The 22,100-nt window shown below is 36.2% G+C and overlaps 1 protein-coding gene across 1 annotated transcript in view; it reads left to right on the top strand.

The window, feature by feature from the left end:
• The first annotated feature begins 1,701 nt into the window (after nt 1-1,701).
• LYPLAL1 (lysophospholipase like 1) overlaps nt 1,702-22,100 on the top strand; it is a 38,432-nt gene continuing 18,033 nt past the window's right edge. Inside the window, exons 1-3 of the mRNA XM_053607373.1 lie at nt 1,702-1,824; nt 7,680-7,779; nt 18,384-18,553. Of these exons, the coding sequence (XP_053463348.1) occupies nt 1,731-1,824; nt 7,680-7,779; nt 18,384-18,553 (364 nt within the window). The 5' untranslated portion in view covers nt 1,702-1,730. The remainder of the gene's footprint in view (nt 1,825-7,679; nt 7,780-18,383; nt 18,554-22,100) is intronic.

Genomic DNA, 22,100 nt, shown 5'->3' with positions numbered 1-22,100 from the left:
TATCTCCAAGAGGCCGCTCCTGGTAGCACTGTCCTCTTCCCACCTGGCTGCTAAGGGTTATAGAGCACTCATGTGCATAGGCAGGTCTAGAGACAGAAGTGTTCTTTAAACTTGACTACCAGAGCTCAGCCCGCCCTAGCCTGACTTCCTTCTCAGATTCTCAGCTGCATATCTATGGACTTTGGAGAAATGACTCAGAGTTTTCTTTTTGATCTGGTTAACTAATGGCATGTGGGACCATTTTCACTGGTTACAGCATTGATAGGACTTTGTGATATCACAGAGCTTATCTTGGTAAGTAATCTTTGATAGTAAGAAATTTAGTCACTTGTGAGTAGGACAATTACATCGAACAAATAAAAGATAAGTTGTAATTGCTTAAATATGATGCAGACTACAATGTTTAATGGCATTTACAGTTCTACTGTATTGTTTTGTTGAATTTTACATAGAGTCACCTTCTAGAGCTACAGCCTGCAGTATTAAAAGTTACTTTGTTTAAACCCTTATACAGAAAGTAATTCCACTTTGGGTATTTTTTAAATTGTGGTAAAATGCATCTAACAAACTATCTTAAGTGTTCAATTAAGCCTCATTAAGTACATTAACAATGTTGTACAGCCATCCTCATTATACATTTCCAAAAATTGTTTTATATTATCTCAAACAGAAACTCTGTGCCATTTATCAATAACATATCATTCTTTCCCTCCAGCCCAATAACCATCATTCTTCTTTTTGACTCTATGAATTTGCCTATTCTAGATACCTCCTGTAAGTGGAGTCAACAATATTTGTCCTTTTGTGTCTGACTGACTTCACCTATCATACGTTTTCAAGGTTCATCCATGTCACATGTCCGAATTTCATTCTTTTTAAAGATTGCATAAGATTCTACCGCATGCATGTACCCTATTTTGTTTATCCATTCACCATATCCATTCATACTTGTGTACAAGTATGTTTGAGTTTGTTTAATTTCATTTGGGTATATATCTAGAAGTGGGACTGCTGGGTCATACCGTAAGTCTATGTTAAATTTAACTTTTTGAGGAAACACTATTCTGTTTGCTTTGTTTCCATAGTTGGGAACAACATTTTCCATTCCCATCAACAATGAGCAAAGGTAGTGTCTACATTGTCTTCACCAATATTCATTTTCTGCTTTTTTGATAACAGCCATCCTAATGCATATGAAGCGGCACCTCAAGAAATTAGATTTACTTTGCTTTGCAAACTTTTTTTTTAAAGACACTAAAAGAAGTTGTTATTGTATGCCTGGCTTACCCTGTATAAAAAGCTGCAAACATCCTGTGCAAGTCCCAGATAGAAGATAAAATATGGTTGCATCTGTTTAGCTTTTAAACCTGACAACATTAATATTTCTCCAAATAGGAAGGTAATCTTGAGCTTTAAGATAGCAGTTAAAAATCCTACAACAAATGCTTGGGCTATCGATACACCCTTAGTCATTACAAAAGCCCATACGGGGGTGACACATGTAGAATACGACTCTTAGTAAAACCAAATTCAATTCCAGTTAAAATTGCCTCAGACTCGACACCAACGTACCAACATACTTTAAAAGTATTAAAATACTTTTCAGGCAGGACCGCGCCACGCTTCGCACATGCGCGCATTCAGACGCTCGCTCGCGCGGAGTCTACGTGCGCGTGCGCGACCCCGTGCGGCGCGGGGGCGGGGTCTGGTATGCCCTCGTGGTGTCAGCGATGGCGGCTGCGTCTCGTTCGGTTCTGCTACAGCGCTGTGTTGTGCCGCCAGTTGGGAGGCACAGCGCCTCTCTGATCTTCCTGCACGGCTCAGGTGGATTGCAGTTTTGCGTCCCGGTTTTCTGCAGCTTGGGAAACATCCTTCTTTCGGTTGTCCTAGTGTTGCTCGAGTTCAGAAGGCGCCGGGTCCCAAAAGGGTCCAGTGGGCGCGGGAGGGTGGCTCTCCCCCGCCTATCCCCGGGCTGTGAACTAGTGTGCAGGGTCAGCTGTCCTCGTCCGCCCAGGTCCCACTTTGTCTTCCTCTTTATCTTTCGATCACTGTCCTATCACCCTGCTTCCGGCCCTTGTCTCCCGCCGCACTCTCCAGCCTTCCAAGCACAACAGCACAACATTCTATCCACTGCAGTCCTTCCTATCAGCTCCCTTCCTCTCCCCAAGTTAAAAAGAGCAAGTTAGTAAGGTAAGTCTTCTGCTAGAGGCAAATAAATTGTTAGTCACTTACTAGTGATTGACTCTTCCGCTGCAATGGATTATTTGCCATTGCTTGCTTTCAGACTTCCATGCTAATGTAGGCAACAGGTTGAGATCAATTAAAGTTAGGTTATATTTACTGAGTTCCTTCATTTCTATGAAGCACTGTGTGGTCGTTGAAGTGCCTTTTCTCCTTGTGCTTTTTCCTGCCCCTTCCTTTTTTTCCCTTTCTCAAGATACAGCCAGAGTAACTTTGAGTCCCAGGGACAGGTCTTATTCACTGCCTGCCTTTTTAGCAACATGTACTTAATTGGATATGTCATTTCCTAACACTCATATGTAATTACTTATGTCTGTTTTCCTTACTGGATTGTGAGCTCCTCAAGGGTAAGGACCCTTGTTTTAAACTTTGCACCCCCAATGCTTGGCCCAGGGTAAGTTCACAGGAATTTTTTTTTTTTTTTTTTTAATGAAACACAGCCAGTGTCCTCAGGGGGTGTACCTAACGTTAAAAACAAAAACAATTCAATTAGTTTGAGTCAGCAGTGAATGGAATATCACAAGATGGTGCATGATTTGCTGCCAAGTGAATTCTAAGAAAGAAAATGTGCTAAAGCACTTGGAAGATGAAGAGCTTGTCAGACTTTTCTGAAAAGGTGGTGTTTGAGTTAAGACCTATGGACTTAAAAAGGATGGTGATTGGGTAGTGGAGGAAACTGGAAAGCTACAGGGCAGAGAAATGAAAATGGGCAATGGTGGGAGTTACTCTCTTTCTTTTGAAAACGACAACAGACAAGTTCAACAGCTTGCCCAAGGTCACTGGGCTGTTACTATGAGAGGGGGTGGATTTGGGATTTGATATTTGACCCCAAATTTCTCTTACTGCAAAATCTGTGCTTTTGCAGGGTGAAGTGAAAAACCCTGAACAAGGATGTGTCATTTTGGTGATAGGGAAGAAAGAGGCCAGTGATTTTTTTTTTTAGACAAAAGTCTCACTATGTGGCCCTGGATAGAGTGCTGTTGCATCACAGCTCACAGCAACCTCAAACTCTTGGGCTTAAGCAATTCTCTTGTCTCAGCTTCCCACCACAATTCCGGGCTATTTTTTGGTTGTAGTTGTTGTTTAGCTGGCCCCAGCCAGGCTCGATCCGGCCAGCCTCTGTGTATGTGGTTGGTGCCCTACTCACCGAGCTACCGGCTCCAAGCCAGAGCCAGTGATGTTTAAATGGAAAGACTAGACATATATTTGGAGGTGAAGTGTTTAAGATGACAGCAATGCTTTGTAACTAGGAGACTGGTAGTACCATTCACAGTTCCAAGGTTGTTTATTTATTAATACTCAGAAATTCCCCACTGCTATACTATACCCCTTCTCATAAATAAGTTAATTATTTCACCATGTCATTAGGAAGAATGCCTAGATCATGTTCTTTTTTTCTCCTGGACTACGTTGCTTAAGTAACTATCCTTATTGCAATTTCAAATTACTAATGTGTTTACAACCTATCAGGGCATGTCTTTAAAAGCCAGTCATACATTATATACATATTGTATTTTGGACTAAAAAATTTACCCAGAAAATTCTGCCAAGTATGCAAGTATGTAATTCCTATATATTTAAATCTCCATTGAAGTAAATGAAACTCTTATTGGGAGTAGATCTTTATCATCCAGGTTAGAGGCTAGTGATTTTTACATTAGGCTTTGTGGTTATGTTAAAGGAAACGTGTGGCTTCTGGTTAATCCAAATATGGGCAAACTGCTTATAACCGTTTTATGATAGTCAGTTTTACCATGCTGTTAACCAATTAAGTGTTTTACGGTAACAGTTTTACCATGGAATAAGATGATCACTTTTCAAAAAGTGGATATTGTGAATAGATAGATGGTTGGAGTAGTTTTGTAGCATTCAGTCTTAACTTTTGTAGAGACAGATTTTAAGAAACAAAAAATTTTGAAAGATTGAGATTTTCTTCTAGGTTACAACAGCCATAGAAAGAAAATACAGGAATGTAAATTTTATATAACCAATTTAATTTGAGCCTTTCCTGCTAGTATGATTAAAAGAAATGGTAGTTTAATTAGCTTTGATCAGTCTTTTAGAATAGATTAGTTCACTCTGTTATATGCTCCTCGTAGGACACTGTTTCTGTTCTAGTGTATTCCACACTAAACTATAAAGTTCACAAAAGCCCAAACCATGTGTTTTGTTTATGGCTTTCTCCCCGTATAGGAAGGCTCAGCACTGAACTTGAGTTTGCTGATGCTAACCAGTATCCTCTGGTTTGCTAAAAGTAATGAACAGTTTTCTGTCTTCCTCTTACTTGAACTGTTGGCAGCATTTAGCTTTCTTCTTGGAAATTCTGCTGATTATCTTTCTATCTCTATTTGCTCCCTCTGGCTCATCCGCTCCTCTATGTGGCCATTAATGATGGGATTCCCCAAAGTTTGGATGTTTGGATGTAGATCCTTTTCTTACTCTTCATTCCCCTCCACAGGCTAAACTCCATAGCGGCTCACATTTTTACCTGTAAATCAGTGACTCAAATCCTTTTCAGGCTTCCTTTGAGTACTAAATATGTTTATCCAGCTGCCCAATAGTCATTCATTAATCTGTTCATTCAAAATATTTGTCACATGGCCTCTACGTACAAGGCTATGTTTTAGGCTCTTAATATACAGCCATGAAGAAAACAAACCAAAATGTTGCTCTCCTGGGGCTTATGTTCTAGTAGGAAAAAAAAAATAATAATAAGAGAGGTTTTATTGGAAAAAAGAAAACAGGGTAAGGTGGATATGAGGTATTGTGGGGGGGAGTTTGGAAGATGGAACTTCACAGCTAGACTTTAGTGAGTGAATTGTGTTGAAAGGTGGGGTTAGTCTGTTAGAAAAAAAAAAAAAATTCGAGACAGAGATTCTGAGGTAGGTTCCTTGACATGTTCCAGGAACAGCACTAAAGCCTGTAGTGAGAAGAGAGGGACATGGCTAAGAGGGTACTGGCATCCACGTAGGAGAGGCTGTCTGAGAGGGTAATGCCATCCAGGTGGGAGAGGCTGTCTGAGAGGGGACTGGCATTCAGGTAGGAGAGGCTGTCTGAGAGGGTACTGCCATCCAGGTAGGAGAGACTGTCTGAGAGTGTACTGGCATCCAGGTGGGAGAGGCTGTCTGAGAGGGTACAGGCATCCAGGTAGGAGAGGCTGTCTGAGAGGGTACTGGCATCCAGGTAGGAGAGGGTGTCTGAGAGGGTACTGGCATCCAGGCAAGAGAGGCTGTCTGAGGGGTTACTGGTATCCAGGTGGGAGAGGCTGTCTGAGGGGTTACTGGTATCCAGGTGGGAGAGACTGTCTGAGAGGGTACTGGCATCCAGGTAGGAGAGGCTGTCTGAGAAGGTACTGGTATCCAGGTAGGAGAGGCTATCTGAGAGGGTACTGGCATCCAGGTGGCAGAGGCTGTCTGAGAGGTACTGGTATCCAGGTAGGAGAGGCTGTCTGAGAGGGTACTGCCATGCAGGCAGGAGAGGCTGTCTGAGAGGGTACTGGCATCCAGGTGGTAGAGGCTGTCTGAGAGGGTATTGGTATCCGGGTAGGACAGGCTATCTGAGAGGGTACTTCCATCCAGGTAGGAGAGGCTGTCTGAGAGGGTACTGGTATCCAGGTAGGAGAGGCTATCTGTGAGGGTACTGTCATCCACGTAGTGTAGGGCAGGAGTCTGCAGACTGTCCGGTAATAAGTATATTAGGCTTTGTGTGCCACATTAGTTCTTTTTTCCACATACTTTCCCCTTCTCTCTCTTTTTTCTTAATGAGTCTTTAATAATGTAGAATTCATTTTTGGCATGTTGTTCTAAGGAGCCTATGCTGATTTTGTCTTCTACTGTGACTGGCCATCAGTGGTTCAGCCCACCGTGGTGTAAGACCTTGTACCTTAGAAAGAAGCACCTCTCATTCAGTGTGTATGAACCTGGTGCTTCATGTGCTTTCTGTCTAGGCAGGTGTATAGTGCTGTTCACACTGTTGCTCTGCCCACAAACCTATTAGTCATCCTTGAAACCTTTGACCTTTAACCCTCATGAAACAAATCTATTGCTAGTTTCTTTTCATTTGCTTCCTAAATCTCTCTAGTATCTAGTTCTGTCTGCATTATTGCCCTAGTCTAAGCATCTGTCACCTGAACAGTAGCCTCCTAACTAACCTCACATGTCCTTTTGTTCCTCTTCAGTTCTGCCTTCACACAGCTTGCAGAGTGACCCTTTAGAACCATGCCACCTGTCCGTCAGTACCTGGTTTCTCTATGCTCTTAGGACGCGTCAGGTTCCTTCTCCATCCACACTGGTAGTCGCTGTTCTTTGTCTCTGCTATTCAGTTCATAGATGTCATACTCACTATCCTGTAGATTTTAGTTCAAACCTTTCAACAGCTTATCTACTGGATGCCCAGTTTCTCTCAGTCTTATTCTAGGCACTAAGTGAACAAACTCCGGATAAAGCACATAATGAACTTGCCTTGTAGAACTTATAGCCCAGTGAAGTTGCCTCTGAACTCCTTAACTTGATCTTAGTGTGATAAACCCCTGCAGCACCTAATGTCTCATCTTTGCAACAGTTAACATTTGTCTGTCGTGTTTATTTGTGTGGTTATTTGAATAATGTCCATTTCTTACAATAAACTATAAATGCCATGAGAGTAAGGTGGTCACTATTCCTCCTGTAGCCCCCATCAGTGCCTCTCTGGCAGAGTGAGTAATGCCTAGCACAGTAATCAATATTCAATAGATAATTTTTAATTGGTATCTTAATGAATTAATTGATTAGAAAATTTTAAGTTGTGACCTCTAAATTTCCTCTTCAGAACTATATAAGATGGACATCTAGTTTCTTCTATTTTTTGATGCAAATATATGTACATTAATTTTTTTATGAGTTTTGGTTATTTTTCAGCCTTGAGATATATAATCATTATTTTAGGTCATACAGTGTGTTACCAAAGTTAAATTCTAGCCCCTTCAAGTTAAAAATAAAAGTACACTGAATACTCCTTTTAAAAGGTTATTTTTGTTTTAACCAAGAATATTATATTGGATTATTCCAACTACAAAAGTTTATCCATCATGTTAGAAATTTGTTATTTTTCAGAGTGAGATAAGAAATGACGTTACAATTATATAGAGAAAGAATATGTTTTTGAAATATGTATTTATTTATTTCTATTTTACCAGTTAAACACATGAGGAAACTTAAACAAGGTCTTCAGAATGATAGTGGGAAAGCCAGGAATAAAATAATCAAAATTATTGCTAGCTATTGATGCCTGACCAATGCATATTGATGAACCAGTTTCTATATGATTATTTTTATATGTGGAGTTTTTTTTTTTTTAAATCTCTTACCCTGTCCTATACGACTTGAAAGCTGTAAATTACTTTTAAATGAATTGTATTATTAAAATATTTATCTTAATCTAGATTTTTTTTGATTCATTAGGTGATTCTGGACAAGGATTAAGAAGGTGGATCAAGCAAGTTTTAAATCAAGATTTAACATTCCAACACATAAAAATTATTTATCCAACAGCTCCTCGCAGGTATGCGATAATTTATTTCACTGCCCAATATAACTGGCATAATATGTATGTATGTAAAGAGATGTACCAACTAGATGTTCTTTGTGCTTAATAATGTATTTAAGATACCTTAAACTGGGACACTTTTTTGCAGAATGTGTTCTTTATTGTAGTTACGCTGTTGGGCTAAATTTTGCCAGGTGAGTTATTTATTCCTTCTCTATACAGTAGTCCTTACGTCTCTGAGTTTTAACTGTGTTTAAACTCAACCATGATTTACAGGACTCTACCTCCTCTGGCCCTCCAGATTACTTAACTTTCATACTCTCTTCTTCCCAATATTCATCCCAAAAGGAAATTTAATAACTCCAACGAGTGTAATCGTTCTAATAATTTAGTTAAACCAGAGTTTAATCTCTAAAAAAGGATTTTATGACATTCTTTCCACATTTAAAAGGATTATTTAGAAATAATATATGCTTTTGGAATCAGTAAACTGGAATAGAAATAAGAAATTGACCACTTAATAAATGTTTAGATTATATAACCTGTAGGTATGTTTGACAGAATTCATAATAAGATTTGTATAGTGTTGAAGTTAAACTGATTTTTATAAATATTAAATTACAATCTGCGTACTTCTTTTACTCCGAACATGTAATTTAAGCAAACATTTAAACTGCAGATATTTTTTGTATATGTGAAATATCTGAGCTCTGCTGAGCTGTGTCCCCGTCTGATTTCTCATTATTTGTCCTTGATCCATATCACACGCTATGTGCTTATGCAAATAATATGCTTTATTTTTTCATTAGTATTAAAAAGAAATAGAACTGGGACCTCAAGAACCTTCTTATATGTAATAATAAGAACTTTCTTACCTCAAATGATAATATTGAAAGAGATATAACAAAATGATAATGTAAGTTTGAAGAGTCAAAAAAATTTTAAATATTATTTTGGAGAGATTAAGTGTTTGGTAGTGCAGATAGAAGACCTGATCTCCTGCGGGTTATTTGTGCTAATTGCGTGTCTTTGAAAATGTTAAAAATATGTTAGCAAGTGTTCCCTTCTCTGTTTTCTGAGTTTGTAGTATTTCTTTCTTAAATGTTTGTTAAAATGCACCAGTGAAATCATCTGGACCTAAAGTTTTCTTGTGTGAAGGTTTTGCTAATGAACTTAATTTCTTTCATAGAACCCAGATAGTCAGATTTTCTGTTTATTTTTAGATCAGTTTTGATAATTTGTATTTGTAATGTTACGTGTATCTTACATCAAATTTGTCAAATTTATTGGCATAAAGTTTATAGTATTTCCCTTTAATGCTTTTAAGACATACTGATATCTGTTATGTTATTGCTGATTAATGATGATCTATATCTTTTTTCTTGGTTCATCTTATCAAGGAGTTACCAATTTTATTAATCTTTTTATCCAGCGAACTTTCTTTATTATTTTCTCTTATTTGTTTTCTTTATTTTGTTTATGTCTACTCTTATATTTATCTTATTTCCATTTGTGTACATTTATCACTCAAGTCCTATTAATTGGAGGGGGAGACTAATGTTTTCTTTTATTTTTGTATTATTTATGTTGAAATACTTTGTTATCTCCTTCATGGTTCCATTATTATTTCTGTGTAACTAGCAACCCACATAACAGTTTTATTATGGTCACAGATTTTGTGAGGTAAGAATTCAGAGCACAGTGGTGAGAACTTGATCTGAGACCTTTCCTGAGAAACTTGAAGGCCAGGAGTGACTCATGACTTGACTGCTAGGGACTAGAATCCTCTGAAGGCTCAGTCACATATCTGGCAGTTAATGCTGAATATTAACTGGGACCTTTCTTTGGTCTTACTACTGTAACACGTATGTGAGGCCTCACCACCATATGGTTATTTGGACATCTTGGCAACATGGAGGCTGGCTTCCAAGAGCAAAATTTTCTAAGAAAACCAGGAGAAGGCTATATTGCCTTTAAAGCCCTAGCCTTGGCAGTTATATAGGGCTATTTCCTCATTAGTTGAAAGAGCACTCAGATTCTACCTCTTGATGAAATATCAGAATATTGGAGTCACATTGTAAGAATAACATGTGAGATACAAAGTACTATTTTTGGGGCGAGTTGCAGAAAATAATACAGTTCTGGGACCTTCTTACCCCATGGATTAGTTAGGAATATATTGTTAATTTCCAAATATTTGGGATTATTTTAGATACCTTATTGCTGTTGGTTTCTAATTTTATTCCATTGTTTTCAGAGAAAATATCCTGTATGATTTTATTTATTTGATACTCACTGGAGCTTGTTTTATAGCTTTGCGTAGGGTCTATCTTGGTGATTGTTATTGTGCATTTTTGTTTATAGTGTTCTTTAAATGTCAGTAGTTCAAGGTGGTTTATATATTTAATATATGCTTAAGTAATTTTTTGTGTAAATTGTTCTATTAGTTACCAGGAATGGATATTAAAATCTCCAATTTTGATTGTACATCTGTCAGTTTCCCCCTTTAGTTGTGCAAGTTTTCTCTGACGCATCTATAGGCTGTATTTTCAGGTACACACCAGTGTGGGATTATTATCTTCTTCATTCATAGCTACTTTTACCTTTACAATTTTCATTTTAATTTCTCTCAAGACCCTGAAGTATATACTTTGTTTAATGGTAATGTAGTATACATGAGTTTTTGTAATCTTGCTGTTTACATGGCAAATTTTTTTTTTAATCCTTTTACTTTCTTTTGATTAAGGTATATGCTGTACCTTTTCCCATCCTTTTACTTTTAACTTACGTATGTCATATTTAAAGTAGGTTCTTATAGACAACACACAGTTGGGCTTTGCTTTTTTACTTAACCAGTCTGATGTTGCTGTCATTTTCAGGGGTCCTCAAACTGCAGCCCACGGGCCACATGAAGTGGTGTGATTGTATTTGTTCCCATTTTGTTTTTTTACTTCAAAATAAGATATGTACAGTGTGCATAGGAATTTGTTCATAGTTTTTTTTTTTTTAAACTATAGTCCGGCCCTCCAATGGTCTGAGGGACAGTGAACTGGCCCCCTGTTTAAAAAGTTTGAGGACGCCTGAATCCATTTACATTTAAAGTAGCAATTAATACGTTTGTGAATTCAGGTGTACTGCTTTTTGTTCTTCTATTTCCCCTTTATACCTTCCTTTTAATTTTGATTTTTTTAATACTCCATTTTAATTTATTTATTCCCTTTTATTCTGATTGGTCTAGGGATTATATACTTAGCAAACTTTTTACCTATTAAAGTTAATTTTTTATGATTTTCAGTGAACGTTAGAAGCCTTATAACTATGTATATTCGTTCCTCCTCACCCTGTGTGTGATAGTTGTCATATGTATGTCATCAGCATACATCGAAGATACCACTAAACCAGGTTACAATTTTCATTTACATGTTTTAAAGAACTTAAGAAGAGAACAGTCTGTTATATCTACAGTTTTGGTCTATTGCATCATATCAGTATGTTTTGAATAAATGGTGAATTACCAGTTGGCTATAAGGTACTCCTTCTTCTCAACTACATTTAATAGATATTTTTAATCAGCTAAGTTAAGGGCATATTTAGTGAAAGTCAGCAGTTAGTTTGCTGTGTTGATTTAGGTGGAAAATATTGCATTATTTTTTCATAATGGTTAATTTGGGCTCTTTAATTGAAGTGCCCAATAAAGATTTTTATTTGTGTGACACACTGTAGCTGTATTTACAGTTAGAGGTTTTCTTAGTTTGGGTTTACGATTAGAATTTCAATTTTTTAAAGTTATTTTTTAATAAGCCATTTATGATTTATTTGATGATATAGCTTTTTTTTGGTGTTTTGAAAAGTTCTTAATAAGATTTGCATAATGTCTCCACTTTTCAATATACAATTTTTCCACATAAAGTCCATGTTTATATTTTACATTAAATATGTATTGTAAAATAGATTTGGATACTTTCTATTTAGGCATAGCAAACAATGGATTCCTCATTACTCCATCATGTAGGAGATCTATCTGAAGCATGGTATTAGGAGGTCCCTCTTCTGATACCAGTAGATGTGTATTACAAGTACACTAGTAAGAAACCCTATTTAAAAAATAAATAAATAAAACATTTTGAAGAAACAGTTTACTTCTTTTGTTAAGTATTAGGTATGTTTAAATACCTACTAACCTATGTAAATGCTTGTTTTCTTAGGCATAATGTTTTTATAAAAAAAATTTTTTTTTGACTAATTCTAGAAATCACAGTATGGGTTTTGTAAGAGTTAAAATGAAAGATGTTCAAAGCACAAATAAAATAATTTGAAACATTCTTTTATTTCTAGCTGGCACAGGTCATTTCCAAGTGACACAAATGATTATTGACATTTGTGCTTCGGAACATACTTATTTAGCACCTACTGTATGTCAGACTTTCTTCTTGGCCCTGGGGCTACACCGTGGAAAAATGAAGTTCCTGCTTTCAGGGAGCTCACAGAAAGATAGAAAACAACAACAACAAAAAAATTAAATGTATGAATTTAAAATTGTGCTGACTGGTATTAAGACAGTCAGGTAGGTTAATGGAAGAGATGTTGTAGGGGAGCGAGAGCATTGTTGGCGAGAAGGGAGCTATACTTTAAGTTTGATGGTCAAAGAAGCTCCCCTGAGAAATGGCTTTTGAGTTGAGACCTAAATGATGAGGGGAGCCCACCATTCAGGATTGTTGGGAAGAGCCTTCCAGGTAGAGGGACTATCATACTCAAAGCCCCTGGATCAATAAGGAGCTTGTCCTGTGACTAGAAACTAGTGAATGCGGTGGGCTATGGTATGAAAAGAGGACAAAGGGGAAGACTAGAGCAAGATTATTATCTTAAAGGTTACGAAAACCCTTTGATTTTATGACTTTAAGGGAACGTAGATAGAAACAGAACTTAGTATCAAGCTGAATATCAACTCTTTTTTCATTTCTTTTTTTTTTTTAACTTGGATATTTTATTCTAGCTTAATACTTTACCAGTGTGTAAATGCATTGATTGATTGATTGATCGATTTAGGAGTCACACAGATGTTCTTTGCCAAACATATTTATTTACTGTGGTAATGTCTGAGCTGTTTTATACCAGCTAATAAAGTGAGTTATTTGAGGAAGAAGGTGAATGAGTATAACATATGTGCCAGTAATTTTTAGCTGTTTAAGAAATAATCTTTTATGTTTTATTTAAAAGTTATTCTAACATTTTAAGAGATTTATACATTCTTGATTGTTTTCTTTGCAAAAAAGTTTTCAATTATTCTCTGTCATTAAATTTTCCTAAATATTTCATTTGTACAGAATTTTAATTTTCTTAGAGAACAGTGAGAACAGAAAGCTACTACATACTTACTTTGGGATTCTCCCTTTATGGAGCATCTATCTCTAATTAAGTAAGGCATTGTCAAAAAAGAAAGTTAAGAGTTAAGATGAAGGTTATTTTTTCCCATTAATGGCTGAGTTCCCAGAATGATTCACATTTTGGCCTATGATATCATCCTTATTTAAGTGTTTAGACAGACAAACACAGAAATAGCAGAGTAAAATGAAAAGGGAAGTAGAAATAATTCAAAATGGTAACAGTCTAATTCAGACTTAAAAGTGAATGTTGCATATTTAGTTGTGATTTAGGACTTCACTGTGATTTTAGTGACAGTTCTAATACAATTTGAGATTTCATTTTGTTTGACAATGGCTATGTGGAAAGCACCTACTTTCATTTTCAGAGTACTTTAACGAAGTTAATTCTGAGAAGAGATTCTGGGAGGAAGAAGGCTTGAATGCTTTCTGCCTTCTCTCCAATTTATGTACCTCTTGAGCCACGCATCATCTGGGGTCAGAAGGCGTAAGAGAGAGAGAGAATTTAGACTCTGCAGGAATCCTGCTAGAGAGTTGGTTCAGGATTTTATCTTTTCAGTACCAGCTGAAAGCCCAGATTGAGAGCAATGTGGGAAAAGCCCTGAGAGCTCAGTCTGCAAAAATCTGCTGCCCTCTTTTCAAGTTCATGTCACAAAATATTAATTCTCAGACAATAATGCAGTATTAATTAAAAATCCGAAAGGACTTCTAAGGATAATTATTTGAAAGTATTTTAATGTTTACTATTTTTTTGATTAATTTCTTAGATAAATAAACAGCAATGAGAATAGCCAGCACAAAGATGAGACAATTTCAGAACGTCCTGTAAAGCCTCTTTAATATGTAGTATAGTCAATGTGATACTAACTGATAAATAGATTAGTGGGGCAAAATGGAGCCTTACTCAAAGCTCTTCACCTACGTCACAGAACACAGGAAATTATTCGAGTATCTATTTTCTTGATTTTCCCAAGGATAGTGTAGAATTAATTCCATTCTAGATGCATTGGAGAAGAGTCAGTTCTGTTTATAGTATATGTCCTGGGTATTACAACTTAATTGTCCCACAGAACCCAGATTGAGAGAGACTAGGTAATAGAGAACTATAAAATTAAGCATATGGCAAAGGTGAAATTTCACCATTATCTGAGAAGGATGTCTTTCTCTTTCCCCTTCCTTTCTTCCTCTTAATAAAAGCACAATTGACTATTCATAATGGAATAAAATTTAAACCCTCAGATTACTTTCTGTATAAAATTCCTTTAAAAATGAAGACTTAGATGTACAAATGAAAATAAAGTCTTAGAAGAAAATCTGGGATCCTATGTGAAAAAAATCTACAATTGCAAAAGGTTTCTTAAATCAGGATACTCAGAAATTCATTTTTTTGTAAAAATAGGCATTATATCAAATGTAGAGTCTTTCCTCTGATAAGAAAGTTGTTTTAAATATATAATGTCAATATACAAAAATAGATTTGGAAAAAAAGTTGAAATACAAATGACAAATACTTGTCAGTAATAGACAAAGTACTCTTTTAAGCTAACAAAGAAAAAACTCAAAATCCCAGTAGAAAAAGAAAAAGAAAATGGTATTAATCAGCAGTTGCCTTTATGTAGAGTTGTAGAATAAGTGTAACTAATCAACATTGATAGGATCACTAAGTGGTGGCCTGGGAATCTTATGAGAATTGCTTGGCTTTCTTACAGGAGCAGCATAGAATTTTCTAAGAAGGAATGTTCTGTATCATTAGGAAGATGGTGGTTGCATTGTCAAAAGTATTTGAACTTTATATTAAAATGTATACACGTATATATCAATGATACCTCAATAAAATTTATTTTAAAATGTCAGCTGATAGTCTTAGGTAACATTTTAATGTATGTCAGCATGCACCGCTGTTAGTGCTGTGAACAAGAGATATTTTCCTACCTTTTTTGTAGAAAGGTGAATTTTTATAACCTTTGACACAGTAAATAAAAATTTTGCCTTTCCATTCTTGAGATACTTTGCTAAGAAGGATATGTTCCAGCCCCATCCATGTAAACATGAAAAAGGTAAAGTCTCCAATGTACTCAGCCCTACTATGAAACCAATTTATAGTTTTCAAACCCAATTATAGCCCAAGAATATGGGGAAAGGGAGAGGGAGGGGATGGGAGGGGGAAGCATGGGTGGAAGGAGGGTAATTGGTGGGACCACACCTAAGGTGCATCTTACAAGGGTACATGTGAAACTTACTAAATATAGAATATAAATGTCTTAGCATAATAACTAAGAAAAGGCTGTGAGGGCTATGTTAACCAGTTTGATGAAAATATTTCAAATTGTATATAAAACCAGCACATTGTATCCCATGATTGCATTAATGTATACAGCTATTATTTAAAAAAAAAAAATTCCTTTCAGTCCAGCAGTCCTGTTTCTTGAACTGTGTTCCAAAGGAGTAAAAGTTCCAATAGACAAAAACATGTATGCATGTATGTTTAGGGCAGCATTGTTCTGACTAAAACCTGGGTGCCATAGGAATGCCCAGTTGTTGGGCTGGGACTGGCCAGGTCTCCCGCCACCTTATCTAGGTTCTGGATTCAGACTGCTATGCTGTTATCTGTCTGGAGAACAATTACCCTTAGATGCCTAAGGGCTATTCACTTTAGCAGAAGGGAGGGAGAGAGAGAGAGAATTTGAGGAAGAGAAGCAGTCTTATTAAGAGATTGAATCTCAGCAGTCTTCTTGAAAGAGCCTCCAGTAGAGGCCCTGCAAACAGGAGAAGCAAAAGAGCCAGAGTGAGCGGGTCCGTGAAAGAACAGCATGCCTGCTCTCAACTACCTTCTCCTGCAGCTTCGTATAGACGTAATCTCGTGGCTGTTAGCACAACAGGTGGAGTGACTGCCAATCATTAATGCTCCCATCTCGAGAGCTCTCGTGTTGAGAGCCAAAACCCTTCCCCATGCCCTTATCACCAAGATGGTATGTTGCCTAGCTGTTACAGGTGTTTCTTATAATTGCTGAGTATTCCGATCTTAATTCTAGCTTCTCTTTCCATAAAGCTATGGTCTACTACACCCACTAGTAGGAGAATTATAAAACATCTTTGTCATAGGGTATAATACAGCTGCTTAAAAGTCTAAGTTAGAACTGTATTAGTTGGAAGTATTTCCATGAGGTTTTTTTTTTTTTTTTTTTTTTTTTCAAGACAAGAGTCTCACTTTGTTGCCTTTAGAGTGCTGTGGTGTCACAGCTCACAGCAACCTCCAGTTCTTGGGCTTAGGTGATTCTCTTGCCTCAGCCTTCTGAGTAGCTGGGACTACAGGTGCCTGCCACAAAGCCTGGCTATTTTTTTTGTTGCAGTTTGGCCAGGGCCGGGTTTGAACCCACTACCCTCAGCCCTACCGACTGAGCCATGGGCACCACCCTCCATGAGGTATTGTTAAAGGTCAAATGCATGATGCACATAAGAACAGCAGATAAATTTATTTTATTTTTATTAAGCAAATAATAAAATTGCTGTGGGAAATAGTCTGTAAATATGCATTAAAGGATGTATTCCAGATGATTAAGATGGTCTACCTAGAAGATAGGTAGGTGGACAAGAAGATATATATGTGGGGGAGCTGGAGAGGAGAGGAGGAATGCAGAGAGAAGCAAAAACAAATGATATTTATAGAAAAAAAGACAAAAACCATGCATTTATGGCATTTCTAACATTTTATGTATCTGCATAAATTCGGAAAAATGCTTCATTTTTTAGGTATTGACTTACAAGGATATTATCCATCTAAATTGTAGAAAAATAATGTTTATGATATCCTGTTGGAGTAAATAAAAGATCTTCTGTATGTGAGTTTTTAACAAAAAGGTAAGTTAGTGCACCTTTCTTGTTTCCAAGATTTTTTTTAGTTTCTCTGAGAAACTTTCCAAGTATAATCCCCTGGATGCCCAGGCTCTTTATATAGTATGATCAATATAGAAAAGTGGTAGAATTCTCCTGTTTTCTTCAGCACTACCCACTGGTCCTAAAGATTGCATGTTTCCTAAGGGCAATGAGAATTGGATTTTTCTAGCTCTGTGGGTTTGCTGAGTAACATAAAAACATGGAGCCAGTCATGGTGGTTCATTTCTGTAGTCCTTTGGGAGGTCATGGCTGGAGGATCACTGGAGACCAGAAGTTTGAGACCAGCCTGGGCTACATAGCGAGACCCTGTCTCTATGGAATATACAAAATTTGGCAAGGTGTAGTGGTACGCACTTGTAGTCGCAGCAATGTGGGAGGCTGAGGCAGGAGGGTCACTTGGAGTTGGAGGTTGCAATGAGCTACAATGATACCACTGCACTGTAGCTTGGGTGACAGTCAGACCCTGTCCCCCCCCCAAAAAAAACCAAAAAACAAATACAGGAAATCATATTCAGGTCTCAATTGGGGTCTGTTAAACACCTCTGTCTTCATCCCATTTCTTCAAGTCTAGCTGCACATTTTGTGCTTGACTTCACTGACTTTGGAGGGTGAGAGTGTACAGCTAAACATGAGATGGCAAAGTTATAGTGGTATTGGTGCAGGAGGAATCTATATCGGTGGTCATCAAGGGGAAATGTTGCTTGTCTTTGGTTTAGAGTTCTTTCAAATTACGATAGAGAGTTTCATCACTGGCTGTGTTTTCTACTATTCTCTTGCATACAGTAAACCTTGTTATTCATCATTACGTAAGAAGAAAGCAGGGCTTGCCAAGATATAAGCAACATATTTTATCGAACTCTCCTGTCCCTTACCTTTGGAAAACCTTTGTTCTCCTTATTTATCTAATATAACCCTCTATATCTCTTTATGTTTACCTACAGAAATCTGTTAAGATTTCTTTTGTTCTACTTTTGTTTACCTCTGCCAACAGAGAAACCCTTAACTTATTCCATTGTAATTTGTAATACCTTCATGGTGTGTGTGTAAACTAACATAGCATTTGTATATAATGAATGGGTTAAGATCCACTAGTACTGTAGATCTGTTTACTTCTTAAAAGATGGAGAGTGTAAGTAAACATAATGAACTGGCCTTGGCAAATGGAATCAGTATAAAGTATAGGAGAGTTAATGGAATATGCATGGGAGTATTTTTGATATGCATTTTTTAACTTCTAAAACTTGGAGGAAATTGAAATTATTCATTTTAAACATGAGACTTTGGGAATTAAAGCATCTATTTTAATATTCCTTTTTCCTTTCTTTCCTTTTTGTTTGTATGCAGGCCATATACTCCTATGAAAGGAGGAATCTCCAATGTATGGTTTGACAGATTTAAAATATCTAATGACTGCCCAGAACACCTGGACTCAATTGATGCAATGTGTCAGGTCCTTACTGATTTGATTGATGATGAAGTAAAAAGTGGCATCAAGAAGAGCAGGATATTAATAGGTGAGACCTTTAAATGTTGGTAATACATAGTTTTTTTACTTTTCTTTAATTCTGTATATCTAATTGTACTTGGAACATTACTTAGAAGCACTTGTGTGTCATATAACTCATTCATAGTTTCAGATAATCTTTGCAAATTGAGGGGTTCAAAGATAGTATAATTATAAACAATAGCTTATGACATTTTAATTGATTTTCTCATTGAATATTTTGAGAATCTCATGGAAGTTAGAATTTCCTTTCTAGTTTTTTAATTAAGAGATTATTCATTTTAGTTTTCAAAACATTTTATTTTAATTAGCTTAAGTCTTATGAATATAGGTTCCAAACTATTGTCATGATTAAGATAGACTGCATAGTCATAATATACCATCTAATTTATGAAAATTAAACTCTTTAAAGTAGTATTACAAGTATGGGGTATTTATAAACTTTTGTTAAAAATGACTTTACCAAGCTCTGTTCCCAAGGGAATGTAACCTAGCTCTTTATTCTACTTAATACCTTTTTCTTTTTCTGTACTCATCAAATACACAAACTACTAAAATCTCTGTCTGTGATGCATATAAAAGTGAGATGGGGTATGTAGAATGTGAGTGGTACAGGATGCATTTTAATTAAGAGTTTTATTTCCAAATGTAGCTATTTAATTTATAATAAGTTGTATTTAATGATGAAATTATAAAACAACTATCTTCATTATGTTCTGAATAACATTAAAATCTACCTTGAAATTCTATTATAGCTAGGATTGGGGTAAATTAAACTTTCTTTGTGTGTATTGAAATATGAAACTGTTTGTTGTGTTACAAAAGGCGATATAATGCAATAGAATCCATTCTCTTCTGTCTTGGCTTCCGTTTCTTCTTTTGTTCATTAAAAGCAGTGTTGCCTCCAGCCCAGTAATGTCACCTTTCTGGGCCTCAGTTTCTTCATCTGTGTTTAACTCTATATTTCTGTGTTTCTCTGTTTAACATTGATGTTTAACTCTAATGGAGACAAACATGGAGCATTATGTGAGTATTAGGAAGAGCACAGGGAAGGGACACTCTGCTCAGTCTCAGTTATTATGAAACAGAAGATAGAATTCAAAATATGTGAATGTCTCATTCAGTCTTTAGTAGATAGTTTTTAAGTACCCACCTTATGCCAGACAGTATTTTAGATATTCAAAAGGACACGCAGTTAAATAGAACAGGATCTATCTTACAAATTTCTTAAATTGACACTCTTAAAATGATAACTATAAAGCAAACCAGGCTGGGATGAGTACCTAATCACGGTATAACTAGCAGCTCTTCCAAGGAAATGGCAATGCATATTCCTTTTCATTTCTCAGGACCCATCACAATGTCTGGCACACAACAGATGCTCAGGAAATCTGTAGTGAATGGCATGACCTGATCAGTTGATTGGTGATTTAAGTAATTAAGTACCATATCAATCCAGAGGAAGAAAAGGTCGCATGCATTTGGGGCTGTCACAGAAGGGTTTAATAGAAACGTTAGGATAGCAATTGAGATGCAGAAATCATTTAAATGTTTGCTATTGTATAGATGTCTAGCTATAGGGAATGAAATGAACAGCAAAATAGAAATTAAAAAAAAAGTAGTGCTTGTTGTTTTTGTCTGGACATTAGTTCTCAGTAACAGAAAATTTGTTGTCTGATTGGAATGTACCTTGGTTGATTCTGATACAGCTGTCACTACGCTAAGGGACTAAAGAACGTGATAGCATAACAGGGACAAAAACGGGCAAATCTAAAGTCTTCACTTCCAAACTGGCCCACTACTTAATTACCTGTATTTCATTTTTGTTGCTTAATCTTTAAAGTGAGAATAATAATACGGTATCTATTTTACTACAAGATAATGCTCATAAAATATTTTGGTTTATTCCAAGCTTCCAGTGAGTATTACCTTTGGATGTTATCATTGAAGAAGGTCTTTGAGTCATATAGTTACTTAAAGTGATCCTTTGGAAAGTTAATTTTGTAGAGGGGATAAGTGAAAGGAAGAGACGTGGGGAGGACTTACCAAATGTATCAGTAGTAAGTAATGAGAGCCTGAAGACGTGTGTTAGACATAGGAAAAGAAAAGATTAGAAAAAGACATTGCTTTTCAATAAAATTTTAAAGTCTTTATAGGTTAAAAAAGAAGTAGACAGTACTTTGAGTGACATCCCTCATGGCACACACTGAGGAGTTTATCACATTGCGTGGTAACTGCTGTCCTCTTGCCCTGCTCCTGATCTCTCCCTTCCGAGATCCACTACTTCATCCAGTTCATCTTTGAGTACCAAAGACAGTGAATTTTCCTAAGGTCAGAGCACCAAAAAGAATTTTGAATCTAGGCTTATTTCCTTTAAAAGCCGTGATTCTTCCTTTTAATTGAACATTTTTAGAATTTTCAATACATATTGTCAAATTCTTTTCCAAAAAAGTACTAGTTGACACTACCATCACTTGTTTTAGAATGTCCATCTTACAACATATGTATTGAAAAATACAGTGTTTTTAAAAGAGTGTTAAAAATAAATAACTAATTTTAATTTGTACCTAATTTGCTTTCTTTTTCATTCCATTATAATGTGACACAAAAGGCTTTTGTTGTTGTTTTTGTTGTTAAACCTGTTAGTCTTTCTTTTCATGATTTTTTTCCCAAATGATTTCTGAGTTTTAAGTTTTTTCTTCTTTAAAACTTGGATGAATATTCAAATAGATTTTCTACTAGTTTTTCTACAGTATGCTTTTTTCTTTTCTTTATTTTTACATTTAATTATTGGTTTCATCTGGGATTTATCTTAGTTTCCTTCTGCTGTGTAAGGGAAGATTTTCATTATTTTCTCAAGTACCAATTGAACCTTATTAAAAGATAACTATGAACCAATCAATATTTTATCAAGGCTTTTTTTGATTTGTGAGAATAAAATTTGATTTTGTAAAGTTTATGGGTTATAGTATTATAAAGTTATGAATTTAAAATTTTTTTTATTTTTTTTGAGACAGAGTCTCATTCTGTCACCTTCGGTAGAGTGTGGTGGCATCACAGCTCACAGCAACCTCCAACTCTTGGGCTTAAGTGATTCTCTTGCCTCAGCCTCCCAAGTAGGTGGGACTTTAGGCACCCACCACAATGCCTGGTTATTTTTTGTTGCAGTTGAAATTGCTGTTTTAGCTGGCCAGGGCCAGGTTGAAATCCACCGCCCTCGATATATGGGGCTGGCACTCTACCCACTGAGCCATAGGCGCCACCCAATGAAATTAAAATTTTTGCAATCATAATATATATAATACATAAATATGAAATCTAGAATTGTGGAAAAAGGATTTTTTTTTTAGAATTTGTGAGATGAGCTAATTAAGATCAATCCAGTCTCTTTCCTAACTTGGGATACAGAAAGAAACCACAAAAGCACAAATGCATGCATGTTTATCCTTGCTGACTGTAAGTTATTTAACCAGTCAGTGTAAATAAACTGTAAGTCACAGTTTTAAAGAATACATGTGCCACAAGATACATGTGAGTCTCAGCCTCTTAAAATATGA

The sequence above is a fragment of the Nycticebus coucang genome, chromosome 10, assembly GCF_027406575.1.
Source record: "Nycticebus coucang isolate mNycCou1 chromosome 10, mNycCou1.pri, whole genome shotgun sequence".
Classification (NCBI taxonomy): domain Eukaryota; kingdom Metazoa; phylum Chordata; class Mammalia; order Primates; family Lorisidae; genus Nycticebus; species Nycticebus coucang.
This window is presented reverse-complemented; position numbering and strand designations above follow the sequence as displayed.